A 14,894-nucleotide genomic window follows, 5' to 3' on the forward strand; every position below is an offset into this window, starting at 1 on the left:
GTCTAGGCTACAGGCTGGAGTAGATGAACCTTGGACTCCGGTTCTAAGTGTCTGTGTTTTAAGATTCTAGATTTTTCTCCTCTTCTTTGAGCTTTTTATGATGTACCCTGTTTCTACTGTAATTATACTAGGTAATTGGGCACTCTATAGTCTAGGGGGTACCATATAAACTTATAGAATACTCAGGTTGGGGAATGAGACTCCAAGATGCCACACAAAATATAATCTGACTCCAGTCTCTTCCAGCAATTCTAGTTTGTTTGATGAGGCTAGTTAATTGCTGTTCAGCATTTCATTTGAATGAGACTCACGGATCTGTTTAGGAAGAAAACTGCTGATCAATTGCAGTTGCCCTGTTGTCATGGAAACAAGCTGCAATGGGACTATAATTATATTTCCTTATTCCTGAAGTGAATCCCTAATCATTGCTGTGGTAATTACCCAATATCTATGGCCCCAAATTACATGATACTTATCCAAAAAAAAAAAAAAAGACAAAAAATAAGGAGGAGGAGGGGGACTGACCTGAGACACGTGTTAACTATGCAGCTGCCCAAAGCTTCTCCTCTTTTGGGTGGAGAGAATTTCCCGTTATAGGCTCCAAGGTTAGGTGATGTCCTTAGAATGTGCCCAGTGCCTAGACTAGTGGCTAGAAGGCTGTGTCAGGGAGGAAGATTTCAGCTATAACAGAAAACACAACTAGTATCTTCAGCACAGTTCCAGGTGTCACGTGCAGATGACAAAAACCAGTGACAGAGAGGAGACTGTCCCTGTCTTGTATCATGATTTGTGAGTGAGGAGGAACTCCTCACTTTCCAAGGAACGCCTCCCCAGTTTCGCACTGTTCCTCTCACACCAGGCCCTGCTGCAGACATTAGTTCCAGATAAGAGAACTTAAAGTGGACGTGGCTCTTCTCGACTCCTCCTTGTTCTCCTGAGCACTAAGTGTGTCGTGGGTGAGGGGTGGAACAACATGACTACAGGGCTGACTTTGTTTGTTTAGCTCTGCTTCTCACCTTCTCTTTGCTGTGCCCTTCTAGTGCCTTGAGCTCTAGGCCACAGGCCACCAAGCACCCTGTCTGACCTCAAGCATTTCTACAGATAAGTGTGGGCTTGGATGCTAGACCTGGGCTTGGGCATCCCAGTAGCGGTGGAGTGTGGCACCCTTTGCTCTCAGGCAGCATCTCATGCCACCAGGGAAGAGGGGCAACCTCTCGAAAGAGAAGTAGAATCATAACACCAGAGAGCTGCATTCCTAGTTGTCCGTCAAATGGGCTAGGTTGGAAAGGAGAATCAAGGCACAGTTCCAAAAGCACAGTGTGGTGGCCGTTTGGGGTAATTTAGCTGTTAGCATCTGGTTCCCCTTCTTGACAGCACCCAGATTTCCTTTCAGGGAATCAAGCTTGTCCTGCTGTATCTACCACTGATAGGACATAATGCCAGCTTCCTATGACAGGTGCCAAAAGGGCCACTCCCTGTCCCACTACAGCCTGGCATGAGCATATGACTTAGCCTAGCCAATCAGCGCCTCCCTCCTGGGCTTTGACTTGGCAGGTGGATCGAGGAGGTAAGGGAGATAACTAGGAGAGCCTTCTGGAACCAGGCTCTTCCTGTGACAATTCCTTTGACAATTGCTGTGGGTCCTGATGCCTAGGCTGCTACAGGTCTCTTCAGTCCTGCCTTTTCCCAAGCCTCATCACTAGCTTCTCCTCTGTTCTTCCAGTAAATTTTCTTTGGGTTGAGTTAGACATAGTTTCTGTTGCTTGTGGCTAAGAACTGTAACTGAGATAGAATGAAACCAGAAAAACTTGGTGAGAGGGAGGTTGAAATAGAAGGTGTGAGGCAAAGCCTGGAGCAATTTTCTGGTTTGAGTTGAAAAGAAAGCTCAGAAGGAGCCTTTAATAAAGATATGCTGAACATCCTCCTAAATTGCCCATCCACTGGCTTCTGGGACCTTTCCATAGTAGCGTCCTGCGTAGGCCTCCCCTCCCAGAAAGAGGCCCATGACCCAAGCATGTTTCCCTTCTTCCTCGCCATGTTTGCATCGTGCTTTGCACTCCCTCAGAGACCTCTCCATGGGGAACCCAGCTAACAAACTACCTAACCTACAATATTAATCATTTACTCATCCATTGAAAAAGTTTACTCACAAATTTTATCATATAAAGCACTTTTCGAGAAACAAAGATAATACATATGAACCCTGCCATCCTGCAACGCATAGAATTGCAATGGAGATAAGATACTGTAATTATCAGAATCACGACTGTTTACAATACGGAGGGCACTTTTATTGCTCCTGTCATTTAAGACATGATTATAGTAAGCATAACATGAAACAGCAAGGGATGCCTGTGTAGGGCTCTCAGTGAAAGAAGAAACTCTTTTCTTTTTCTTTTAATGGTTATTCAGTTACAGTTGTCTCCTTCCTCCCCCCCGCCGCCGTTGCTCTCCCCTACCCTGTCCAACCCCCGCGCTCAAAGACAATCCCCACCCCATTGTCCTTGTCCACTCATCCTTGGTACATGACCCCTTTCTCCCAGGGAAGCAGGAAAGGCTGTGTGGAGTTGATAAATTTGAGCTGGACCATGAAGAGTGAGTAGGACCTGAACTGAGAGATTGGCCTTGGGCTGTCCCTGGACAGAAAGAGCCGATAGAGCCCAGAGAGGATATTTGGGGAACTGAGTGGTTGTTTGAAGTAGGCTAACATTTGGTCACAATGGGTAACAGTTACATAAGCACTTACACCCAAGAAAGCTCCATGAGGTAGGTTCTCTTGCCATCCTCATTCACAAATGAGGAACCAAGGCCTGTCCAGAAGAGTTTAGGGCCCCACCATGAAGAGCCTTAAATGTTAAGCAACTATTGCAGTTTCATCTGGTAGTACTTTGGCAAAAGGGAACCACTGGAGGTTTCTGAGCCAGCAAATTAGCTGCTTTAAGATTAACAGATGGTTAGAGAGAGCAGAAGTAGAGAGGACTTCAGTGGGAGATCATCTACAGGTGTCGCGCCTCTTACAGGAGGCTGGAGGTAGAAACCCAAGCAGGGACAATGGCCCTCCACTGGCCCTCCACTGGCCCTCCACTGGCCCTCCACTGGCCCTCCACTGCCCTCAGAAGACCCTCTACTTTTCCTGAGGTTTCTCACTCATGTCTTCCTATGTGTTTAAGAACAAACTGTGTGAGCTTCTACTGCCTCCCTGCCTGGTTCAGGGATCAGAGCACCGTGCCAGAAACTTACTCTCAGTGGTCTAGGAAAACAAAAGACTCATCACACCACACTTGCAGTGTTTGTATAAGTCTTAAATGCTTTCAACATAAAAAATAATAATGAAAATAAAAACCTCTTCTAGCAAAGCATTAAAAAAAGTGTGGCCTATATATTGCTTTTGGCAAGGTCATTAGCATCATAATCCAGTCTATGATGTCTGTCCAGAAAGTATCCAGCCATATAACATGAAAAACAGAGACATTTATTGAAGAAGGTACAAGATACAAGAAACACTGTACATAGGACGATGACATCTCAGTCCCCTTCAAAGTAGGTACCTTAGGACCTCACACAGTTCTCCCAGCGTCTGTTCCACTATTCAAAACACTACAAAATTCTTTGCTGTTATCACCATCAGCTGCCCCCTCATATTTTCCTGAATCTTGTCAATTGTCTGAAATCTCTTCCCTTTCAAAGGTGATTTTAGTTTGGGGAAAAGCCAGAAGTCACAGGGCACCAAATCTGGGCTGTAGAGGGTCTGAGTCACCTGGGCGATTTGATGTTTCTCAAAAAAACTCTGCATAAGATGTGATGCATGAGTAGGCATGTTGTCATGATGAAGCTGCTACTCACCAGTTGCCCATAACTGTGGCCATTTTTGTCATATGATATCTCTCAACTGATGAAGAACAGTGAGGTAGTACTCCTTATTAATTGTTTGGCCTGGAAGGGCATGCTAGTGATGGACAACACTTTCCCAATCGAAGAACACAGTTAACATGGTCTCGATCTTGCTGTGACTTTGCCACACCTTCTTTGGGCATGGAGAACCAGGAGACTTGCATTGGGATGACTAGGAATTCATTTCTGGATCATAGCCATAGACCAACGATTCATACCTGGTTATGATCTTCTTGAGGAAACCTGGTTCATTGGTAGTGGTTCGAATCAAGTCATTAGCAACTGCAGCAAGATGTTCCTTCTGCTCTGGTAGCAGAAGCCACAAACAGACTTTGCTGTGACATGTTTCATGCCAAGATCCTGTGTCAAAATCTCAGACACAGGAGTTTTTGGAATCTTCTCATTCTCACACTGTCAGTCGTCAATCTTCATTGATTGCAGCCTATTCAACGTTCTCAGGTGTTCTGCTTGGTGCAGGCCATCCAGAACATGGATAACTTTCAACAGATTCTCAACCATCTTCGAAGCATTTGTGCCACACTTTTCTTTCATTGCATCATCCCTGAAAGCCTTCTGAATCACCCGAATAGTTTTTGCAGAGGAATGTTTAAGCTTAACACAAAATTTGATGCGTATTCGTTGCTCTACCCATCAGTCATTTTGAATGTGACAGTCACACAGTACATATGCTCACTCAATGGCACCTATTGCCCCACTGAGTAGTACAGTGAAGTCATCATTGTTCACTCATGCGCATTCCATTCCACTGTCTTTGGCTGCTTGGTTACATTGATGTTCCGCAAACTGTTCTCATTGTATTGACAATGGCTGGACTTTTCTGGACAGACCTTGTACATATTAGAGTACAGTGGGGTAACCTGTTTAGGCCTCAGCTGACTCTCCCTCAACTTTTAAGGCCATTCAAAACAACCCTGCATTTTGGCCTACGTGCCTTCACAGTGAGCCCACATATACTATACCATGTTGTTGATTAAGCAGCTTCTTAGCACTTTTAGGCAGAATTGTGATAGTGCAGCTGCCTTTGGGTATGGGAAAGGGAAGGAGGTGGAGTAGGGGAGAAGTAGTAGCATCTCTTTCCTCCTGTTCTTCCAATGCCGTAATGACTTAGGTGCCAGGGCTTAAATGTAATACAATGTAGAACCCCTAAGCCACTCCAAGTCAATCTTAGCACTAATAGAAGACACCTTCACTTAGAATCAGAAGCCTCTGGTCTCCAGTTAATAGGTCCTGTTCATGGTGTTTAAACCTCCTGTGGTTGGAGAGGTCAAGATGGAACCCAGGAGCTGTTGCCCTGTGAATCATACAACAGGATCAGCTTTTCAAGCATTGCACCTCAAAATTTCCCATGACTTCAGGCAAACATGAACGAATTCTCTTCCTCTTCTCCGTCTCTCTTCTTCTCATTTTCCTCCACCTTCCCCCTTCCTTTCTTCTTTCCCTTCCTCCCCATTCTCCTTTTCCTTCTCTTGTGGTGTAGACTCTACTAATCTTTTTGGATAGTCACAGTTTAATTTGGGTAGAGGATATGGAAGTGATGTCAGATCTTTGGTGTGAAATGACTTATGGGACACATACTTACTATACATGTAGTGTGTAGTGTACTGTAGTGTGGTGTAGATTCTTTTAGTCATGTCTATGCCTAGTTTTGAATCAGAATGCTACATTCATGCATTTTTAAAATCTTGATTAACACACCAGTGTTCACGGCAGCATTATTCATAATAGCCAAAAGATAGAAACAACTCAAATGCCTCTCAGCAGATGAATGCATAAATGAAATGTGCTATACACATAGCACATTGGACTATTCCACTGCTGAATATTCCATATACATAGCAGTGGAATATTATTCAGCATTAAAAAAGGAATGAAATTCTGACACATGCTACCACATGGGTGAACCTGGAGGGTATTATGCTAAGTGAAATAAGTCAGATACAAAAGGACGATTATTACATGATTTCACTTATATAAGGTATATGAAATAGTCAAATTCATAAAGATGAAAAGGAGAATAGGGGCTAGGGGGAGGGAGGATGAAGAGTTATTTTTGAGTGAATGTGGAATTTCAGTTTGGGATGACAGTGGAAATAGTTGGGTGGAAATAGTTGTATAACAATATGAATGTACCTAATGGTGCTAAACTGTATGCTTAAAAATAATTAGAATGGTAAATTTTATGTTAGGTATATTTTACCACAATAAAAACGTCTCAGTCACTATTATGTAAATATGAAAAAAAAGTCATGGATGCTGGAATCCTATTTGGCATTGACCGGTTTGGTGTTTAAGCAGTAACATTGGTTCACCTTCTTTTGTATAAGATTTGCAGTTTGTGTGAACTGGGACTCTCTTAATGTCACTGCCTTATCATGGTCCAGCAGCTGCTGTTCACATAACATTTTTGTTCCCAAGAAATCCACACATCTGTGAGCTCTGTTAAAATGGAAGACTCTGTCAGCCGTGAGTGCGGAGCCTGATTCTGGTTTGAGTTCTACCTTGATCAAGTCTCTCTCTTCACCTTCCTGGGCCTCATCTTCATCCGTAAAGGTTCAAGTCTTGGACTCCATGATGACAGAGAGCCCACAGAGTCGGCAGCGACACCAGCTGTGTGACAGCTGTCATCTGTTGTAGGAGATGCTGCTCCTGTGCCAGTTGCCTTGCAGACACCTACTAGGGATTTGGAGATCAGCAACCTGGGCCCCAAGCACAGTCCTTGAGGAGTGTGGCCCGGAAGACTCAAGGGCAGGCTCGGAGTGGGCCAGGAGCTCAGGAGTTGCAATCCTACCTTGTTTTTGAAGGATTTTTTAATGTGAAAAAAACAGATGATGTTGCCTATTAAGATCCTTTGCACTACACCATTCCCTTAACCTCAGTCTGACCTCATTTAGAAAATAGCATAGCCCAAAGCCTGCGGGATGATGGTAGCAAAGGAAATAAGAAAGATGTGAGTTTTGTCGGAAACACTGATGAGTTTGCTTTTGTCATGTATTTGCAGAGACCATGAAACAGTCAGGTAGTGGGGTCCAGTGTGTAGCTGGAAACATGTGGGAAATAAAAGAGTGTAGTTTGGCTGTCAGATAGACTGTTACTAAAAGTCACTGTTAAAGCCAGAGAGTTGCCTCGGGCCATTGGACCATCCGTGCCTTTGGAAAGGCAACCACAGGAGTCTGTGAAGAGTGGAGGGGAAGCACCGAAGGCTGGTCTTTTTGGGCTGATTAGAAACTTCTGATTAGATGTTTGGAATCCGAACCTCTCCGCCAATAACAGGAACATCAATGACAACAACAGCACAGCCAAGACAAGTATATAGAAACGAGAGTTACAAGAACGTAACTGTGCTCCCTTCTGTCCCGGAGTTCCTGGGAACTCCTGCTGCCTTGACTCCAAGTCTGAAGGGACCATTTTTCCGGCCTCTGTAAGTCATGCCTGTGGTTCTACTCTCAGTTTATGAAAACAGCTCCTCAGAGACCAGTGTTGCTCTCAGTTTCCCAAGTGGGCCTCTCTTCTTCTTCCAGAGTTTGCTTTTACCACGTATGCTTGCATTTGACTTCAGATCTTAGTTAAATTAAAATGACCGTTCATTGACTATATCAACAACCCTCTGGTTAGAAGTTAAAAATCTGGGGGATTTTAGAGGTTTTTCTATGTCTGTTTTTATGATCAAGAGACTGCTCCGTGTTCTCGGCATCAAGAGAGAAGGTTCCCATGCAGCGGGGCCTGGTTCTCCCACGTGAGCACATCAAGTCTGAGGGAGGGCAGCAGACCTGAGGCCCCGAGGCCCCGAGGCCCCTCGCCTCTCGGCTCCCTCATAGTAAAAGGAAGAGGGAGGATAGGCCTGCTTTGTAATCGGCTGTGAAAGATCTTCAAATGTCAAGAATAAAGAAGTCCAGATGAACTCTGCCAAGGTACCGTTTGTGGTGACTTACCCCTTCACCTCCCAATCATGTAATCCCAAGTTCCCAGTTGGTTAAGGACAGCGAGTCCGCCAAGTTCTTCGCTCATGAGAACATAGTTTCACACTGCGGTCTCCACATGTGGACTCTCCAGTGTCAGTTCCAGCCCTGCCTCAAACTCCGGAACTTTAGGCAATGTTAGTACCCACTCTTCATCTCAGCTTTCCCTTCAGAGAATAGGAAGTAAACTATGTTGTAGGGTTGTTTGGAGCCAGAACTGGTAACCATGATTACGAAAAAAATTTAAATTAACCAAATTGACAAGCATCTAATGTTGATTTGCATTTTGGAAACTGGATTGTTAGAAAGAGATTGTTCATTCTTGTAATTAATAAACCAATAACTATACTCCTCCACTCTTTCTTCTTAAAATGGGACAAAAACCAGCTATAAGGAGAGAAAAGTACAACTGTTTTGAGACACTTTGCAAAGTAATCCTCTTAAGAGCAATGGCCCTATTAACAAGTATGTTCTAATGTGCAGATACTTTATAAATGCCAAAAAGTTATTTAATCCCTTTCACCTGGGGCTGTAATGAAGTTGCTTGGAGCACATCAGTGTTCCCACCAAGAAAACTGGAAAAAATGGATAGAATTTTAAAGACCTCTGTTTGAAGGCATCAGATTACTGCTGAGGAACCAGACTTGAGCATTGAAATCCTGGAGAGAAAGGAAGTCCATCGCGCTGAGCCCCGCTGCATATTGCCTCTATCCTGTGGGTGTTAGTTGGCTCTGGCTGTGGGGCAAGAGACCAAAAAGGCTGAGGGTGGCTGTCAAGGGGTGGAGAGGGCAGCAGGGCTGCTGGCCTTCTCATGGGGCCAGTGACACAAAAGTTAGAGGTAGAGGCGGCCCCAACAAGTAGGACTTGAGACACTAAAATCCCCAAGAGAAGAGAAGACCAGAAGAATGAACATAAACCTGGACAACAACTTTTTTGAGACATTGGTTGATAAAGCAGCGTGGGTTAGGGGCTGAAAGGTTTTGGGCAGTCAGTGGTACTGGAAAGACAAAAAGTGGGCTTTGGGGCCCACCAAGGAGGAGGACCTCAGGAAATAACCCAGGTTCTTAGCTGAGACTCCAGGAGACCTACACCCTAGAAGAGGGGACAGAGTAGAGGTCGTCTGAGCCTTACAGGATTGCTAACCAGCCTCGGTGATTCGTTCAGTCCCTGATTGGATTGAGGTCATTGGGTTGAGGTCAGCTAGAGAAGCCAGTAATTCCTTTCTGGAAGGAGAAAACAACCCAGCCTCTGCAATTTTTCATGCATGATGTAGAGAATTCAATTAAAAACTTACTAGGCAGCTAAGAAGGAGACTATGAGGAAAACAAGATAATACAAATAGATCCAGAGGGGCCTAAGACACTGCAGTTTCAGACAGAGACTCTTAAATAATGGTGGTTAGTATCTTCCAAAAACAGTTGGCAAGACGGAGAATTTCACCAGAGAATTGGAATCTATTAAAAAGAATCAAGTAGAAATTTTATATCTGAAAAACACTACTGAAATTAAGAATTCAATTGGTAGTTTTAACAGCAGGTTGCATACAACAAAAGGGAATTAATGAGCCGAAGACTAAGTTGGTAGAAAAATCCAGACTGAATCATACAAAGTGAAAAGAATGACAGATGCAGAAACCGGCACAGACGTATGGCTCATGCCGAAAGGTTCTTACAATGAAGAATCACAGGGGAAATAAAGGAAAAATGGGGCAGAAGCAGTATTCAAATAGGTAATGGCTGAGAATTTTCCAGAGCTGATGAAAGACACCAAGTCACAGGTTTAAGAAGTATTGTATACCCCCACCTGAGTAAATTTGAAGAATTACACACCTACCCACAACTGCTGAAAAGCAATGAGGAAGAACAAAATCTTTAAATCGGCTATAAATAAAATCTAGACTACCTGTTTTTTCAAAGTAGCAGTAATATAATCTACAGAAATTCTACAGGCAACATCATAACTGATGGTAAGATAGTGAATGTTTTCTTGCTCATTTTGGGAACACGACAAAGTCTACCATCACCACTGCTATTCAACTGTATGTGAAGATCCGAGCCAATGCAATGTGGCTAACAAAAAAGTAAGATTAAGAATGAAGAAACAAAGCTTTTCTGTGATCACAGGCAACCTGATCATAAAATACGAAGAGATAAGAGTAGCCATCTTTAAAAAAAAATCAAAGCCAGAGAACTTAAACTACTAGGTACAGAGACTCATTAACATGCTATAGTGTAATCTGTGGCGTCGAACCTCAGACTAGTGATTACCGGAATAATGGTAGAGGATTTTTTCTCTAGAAAAGAGCATGAGGAAACCTCCAGGGTGGAGCAAATAGCTGTATTTTGATCTTTGTGGGGGTTACACAGTTGCATACGTGTGTAAAAATTCATCAAGCTGTATAATTATGGTTTTAGCACTTTATTGAGTTATATCTCAAAAAATAGAAAAACAAAAATAAAGAGCACTCCATATTTTTTAAATGTTCTGCTAATTAAGATAGTGTAGATAGTTGCTAAAAAAAGAAGAAGGCCCTGGTTGGTGTAGCTCAGTGGATTGAGCACAGGCCTGCGAACCAGAGCATCGCGATTCAATTCCCAGTCAGGGCACATACCGGGTTGCAGGCCGGTTCCCTGCAGGCCAGTTCCCAGCAGGGGACGCACAAAAGGCAACCATACGTTGATGTTTCTCTCCCTCTCTCCTTCCCTTCTCCTCTAAAGATAAATAAATAAAATCTTTTAAAATAAAAAAAATTTAAAAAAGAAGAACATGCACACCAATACAAGTTGGCCAGTGGGACAGAGGCCAGAAACAGATTCACACTGCGATCACAGTCACTTAATTTATGGTGAGCCACTCGCTGTCCTTAAGCCTTATCTTGTAAGTCTATTTGTTTCCTCATCTATAAAATAGGCTTCTTAGTGTATAGACTTCTCGTAGTCTGTTAAGAGCATCACTCGTGGGAGGGATGCTCTAAGACCTTCCACTACTTCGAGGCACCAGGTCCGAATTCAGTTTCTCACTCTGCTTAGCAGCAGCAGATTGGATCCCTTAAGATAAAGTTGTTTACCCCCGAGTTTCATCTGCAGCCAGATGCTGGTGATGAGATGGTGAAAGTAAAACTCAGCACAGTGTTTTCATCGAAGTGTAAGAGGTGTTGGGGTGGTGTTGTTGCCTGAAATCACACCCAGAAGGCTCACATCCGAGTCTTTTGTTTCTTAACCTTGTGGGCCTTTTTTTTTTTTTAACCATACTGCCTATAATTTGGCAAATTAGATTTGGTACTCAGTCTGCCCAACTCAGCCTGGACTTGGCTGGGCCTCGGCCCATTGCCTCTGGCGTGTGGTCACGAATGAAACCTCCCGGTGGTCACTGATACAACCTTTCTGGGGCACGCAGAGGGAGGAGTGGTGCTCTGTAACCCCCGGGGGTGCTGCCTGCGTGCCTGCCCGGGAAGGTGCCTCTCTTGCCTCAGGGAGGACATGTGACTCCACCTGCCCCTCGAACAACCTGGATGTGTCTTCCTTCCCAGAAATACATTTGTTTCCCAAACCAGGTCAGACCAGTTGGCTTCTGCTGCTGCTTCCTGCAGTTCAGCCTGCCTGACCTCCCTGTCAGGTAGAAGTCTGGACCTCTCGGAGTCCAAGCCTTCAACTGACGTGTTGATTGTTTGGCACTTGCACCAGGAAGCCCATCAGAATGGCCCTTTCTCCTATTTTCTGTGGAGTTGAGAGAGAGAGAGAGATTCTTTATCCCCATAGTCCCTACAGCAATTGTACTTCTCGTTTTAGATGTATATATCTTCCTTCCAATTCGATTGTAATCCGAAAGAAGGAAACTCTTGTCTCATGCTTCTAGGTCCGAATGTTACTTAAAAGGGGTTGGGTGATGAGACCCGCTGGGGTAGAACCAATGGTGACAGCTCTCAGGAGAAAGGCTCCCCTGTTAACAGTCCTGCAGGGCCTTCTGTCCTGGGTCCCCTACAGTTGCAGAGTTGCCTGCACTCTCAGCGAGTGGCTCGGAACTGTTGGGTGGTGGAGACCTGCTCCCTCACTCCTGCGGGGCCCTTCCGTCTGCCTCGCCACTTGGCTGACCCGCAGCAGAAAAGGACTCGGAGCTGGGTGAGACTGGGGATGTGGGTGGAGCCCCCAGATCGGGAGGAACAGGAAACTAATTGCCAACAGAAATTTTATCATCCTAATAAAATGAAGCACATGATTTGCATTCCAGGTCCTTCAACTATTCTATGGGAACCCGGGCGTTTTCCCATGACAGTATTTTTATCCCTGATGGGGGAGCAGAAAGTGAGCAGACAGTTCAAGCAATGTCACAGGACAACATCCTGGGCAAAGTCAAAACTCTTCAGGTAAGACAGCCTGAGCCTGGAAGGTTAGAGCCGTAGAGGGGCCTGGCTATGGAGGGAAGTGGGGAAGGTCCCCAGCTCGGCGTGAGTAATGTTCGGGGAGGTCCAGGGAGAGCTCCTCGTGAGAATTTTTGCTTATGTGAACCCGAGTCAGCTCTCTAAGCCTTGCATCCACCTGTGAGAGGGGCACTGACCATTGCACCCACCTTCATAACAGCCCCGCTCCTCTTCTCTCAAATTGTTCCCTCGTGTTTAAGTGGACATCATGAGGACAAGTACCCACGATAAGCTCCATGCCTTGGACGGGAGGAAGGAGCTCCTGACCACTGAAGTGTTGCCGTGGTCCCCAAGCACAGGCTGGCTGTCAGCCAAGGGCTTGCGCAGCAAGTGTTTGTTCTCCGGGGCTCCTTGCTTGGACCGGGAACAGAGTCATGGTTATAACTCTGCCCCCGCCCCAAGCCACCTTGGCTCAGAGGACTGCCACGAAGCTCTTAACCTCCCTCTGTCCTGGCTGCAGAACTGGGCAGTTTTCCTACAAAAAAAAATTGACTTGGGTGGTAACTCCTTAATAATGAAAGTACAGTTGACCCTTGAGCAGCATGGGTTTGAACTGCACAGGTCCACTTATATGCAGATTTTTTTTCAGTGAATACTGTAAATATATTTTCTCTTCCTTAGGATTCTCTTAATAATGGTTTCTTTAGAGTACTTTATCGTAAGAATAGAGTATGTGATACATAGAACATACAAAATGTGTGTTAATAAGCAGTTTACATTATTGGTGAAGCTATTCTGGTCAATAGTAGGCTATTAGTAGTTAAGTTTTGAGAGAGTCAGAAGTTGTATGTGGATTTTCAGTTGCATGGGGGTTGGCACCCCTAACCCCTGCATTGTTCAAGGGTCAACTATATAATAAAGCAATTCTTCTTTAAATGTGATTCAGTCAGTGAAGATTCCAGGGAAAGCAAGGGAGTGAAGGTACCTGGGATCTGGCTATGCAGGTTTGTTTGCTCAATTGCTTGGGAAAGCTTGCTCACCCGGCAGAAGTGCCTGAGCCAGCGCTTCTCTGAGACAGGAGTGCCTGGAGGCGATCCAAATTAGGAACAGGGAACTCTGGTTCGATGGCTTCCATCTGTCTCTGGTCTCCAGCAGTGAGTGAGCCAGTGAATGAATGAGCAAGACAAAGGAACAGCTGCCTTGAGTAGGTACTGACATGATGAAGGGTTATACTCAAATTTTTCTGTTTTTTCTGAAATGTTCTTATTTCTACTGAACATTAGCTATGTATTTTGTGATTGGTGTTTTGTCCCACATTACACACACACACACACACACACACACTCAGCTGAACATAGCATATGGCAAGCAGGAAAATAGCCAACACCCTGGAACCGCACCCAAACTTGTCTAGATCTTGGTACCTACTGCCACCACTGCCCAAGGCCACAGTCCTGCCCTCAGAGCCAACCTAGGCACTTCCTTTGAGTGCCAGCTTTTCCGAACCAGGTCGCTTCCTTGTGCTTGCCGACTGTGCTGTTATCTATAGACTAAGGAGAAAAAGCAAGCTGTCACTTCTCACAGGTTGAAAAATTACCCTTCCATCTTGAAATCTTTTGATTCCTGGACTATTATTCCTCAGAAGCTTTGAACCCCTGGCTTATAACATCTGCTTTCTAAGAGGCGTGACTTACAGATTTCAGTCCACAAAACGGCTGTGTTTTAGGAGGACTTTCAAGGACTTCTTTAAAAATCTATTGTCTTAAGTGATACCTACTCTGTAACATCACAACACATGGCACTGCCACCACAAGAGGTAGATTTGGAGTGGTAAATGATATGTAATCCTACAGTATTGAAAATACAGAAACTCAGTAAGGTACATGACTGCCTGTCATTCCCATTAGCAGGAAGGCACAATTTTAAAGAATTTGATCTCATAATTGATAAACATAAAAGAAGCCACTTCCCTAAAGCAACAATTCTTTCTATTAACACTATCTAATTTGAGGCCTCTCTTTTGACAATATCTATTCATATGAAGTTTTCCTAATTTTGTTTCTGTGAGACAGATTGACAAGCTTCCTTACAACTCTATAGTTATTTTAAAAAATAAATTTAAAAGCTTTGCTTTTGTAGGCAGGAAATGGGGACCATAATCATAGAAAATGTAAATTTTGGAGTGACATAAGATATAACTGTATCATCCCCAAAAGACTGTGCTTTATTTTTCAGTCGCCTAAGCAGTATGTTCCTGGTAAGTCGTAGAAATAGTAGTTAACTCTATTAAATTGCATGAATGCTTTGCATTTTTCCATGACATTATGCTGGTATAGATGCTTAGTAAGCAGCATAACAGACCGCCCCCTGCAGACTCCAGCATGGAATGAGGGTGTTTAGTTACGTCAGAGGCATGTATGTTTTTTTAATGTCTGAAATTGTCTTTGTGTATCTGTGTGTGTTTATTTTAAAAAGAGAGAAGTAATGGGTAAAACCTACTTGACAGTAAATGTCCTAGCAAGCTGATTAACCACCATTATTAAGGCATTCCTTTGAAATGAGATTTCTACTGGAATGCCATTTAGAACAAAACAAAACAAACATTTTTCTCTGACTTAAGAAACTTCCCAACCCCTGGAAACACACAGAACTCTGCCTGTAACAAGTGT

At 44.1% G+C, this 14,894-nt stretch overlaps 1 protein-coding gene across 11 annotated transcripts in view; it reads left to right on the top strand.

Moving 5' to 3' along the window:
- Positions 1–14,894, top strand: part of CRACD (capping protein inhibiting regulator of actin dynamics) — a 251,949-nt gene that overhangs the window by 212,296 nt on the left and 24,759 nt on the right. For 10 of the 11 annotated variants that reach the window (XM_053654947.1, XM_053654944.1, XM_053654950.1 and 7 more), the window contains one exon: positions 12,096–12,231. The exons of the other annotated variant lie outside the window; for it this stretch is intronic. In XM_053654947.1, the coding sequence (XP_053510922.1) occupies positions 12,096–12,231 (136 nt within the window). The remainder of the gene's footprint in view (positions 1–12,095; positions 12,232–14,894) is intronic. 11 annotated transcript variants of the gene reach the window in all.

The sequence above is a fragment of the Artibeus jamaicensis genome, unplaced genomic scaffold, assembly GCF_021234435.1.
Source record: "Artibeus jamaicensis isolate MK-2021 breed Jamaican fruit bat unplaced genomic scaffold, CSHL_Jam_final contig_889, whole genome shotgun sequence".
NCBI classification, from domain to species: Eukaryota; Metazoa; Chordata; class Mammalia; order Chiroptera; family Phyllostomidae; genus Artibeus; species Artibeus jamaicensis.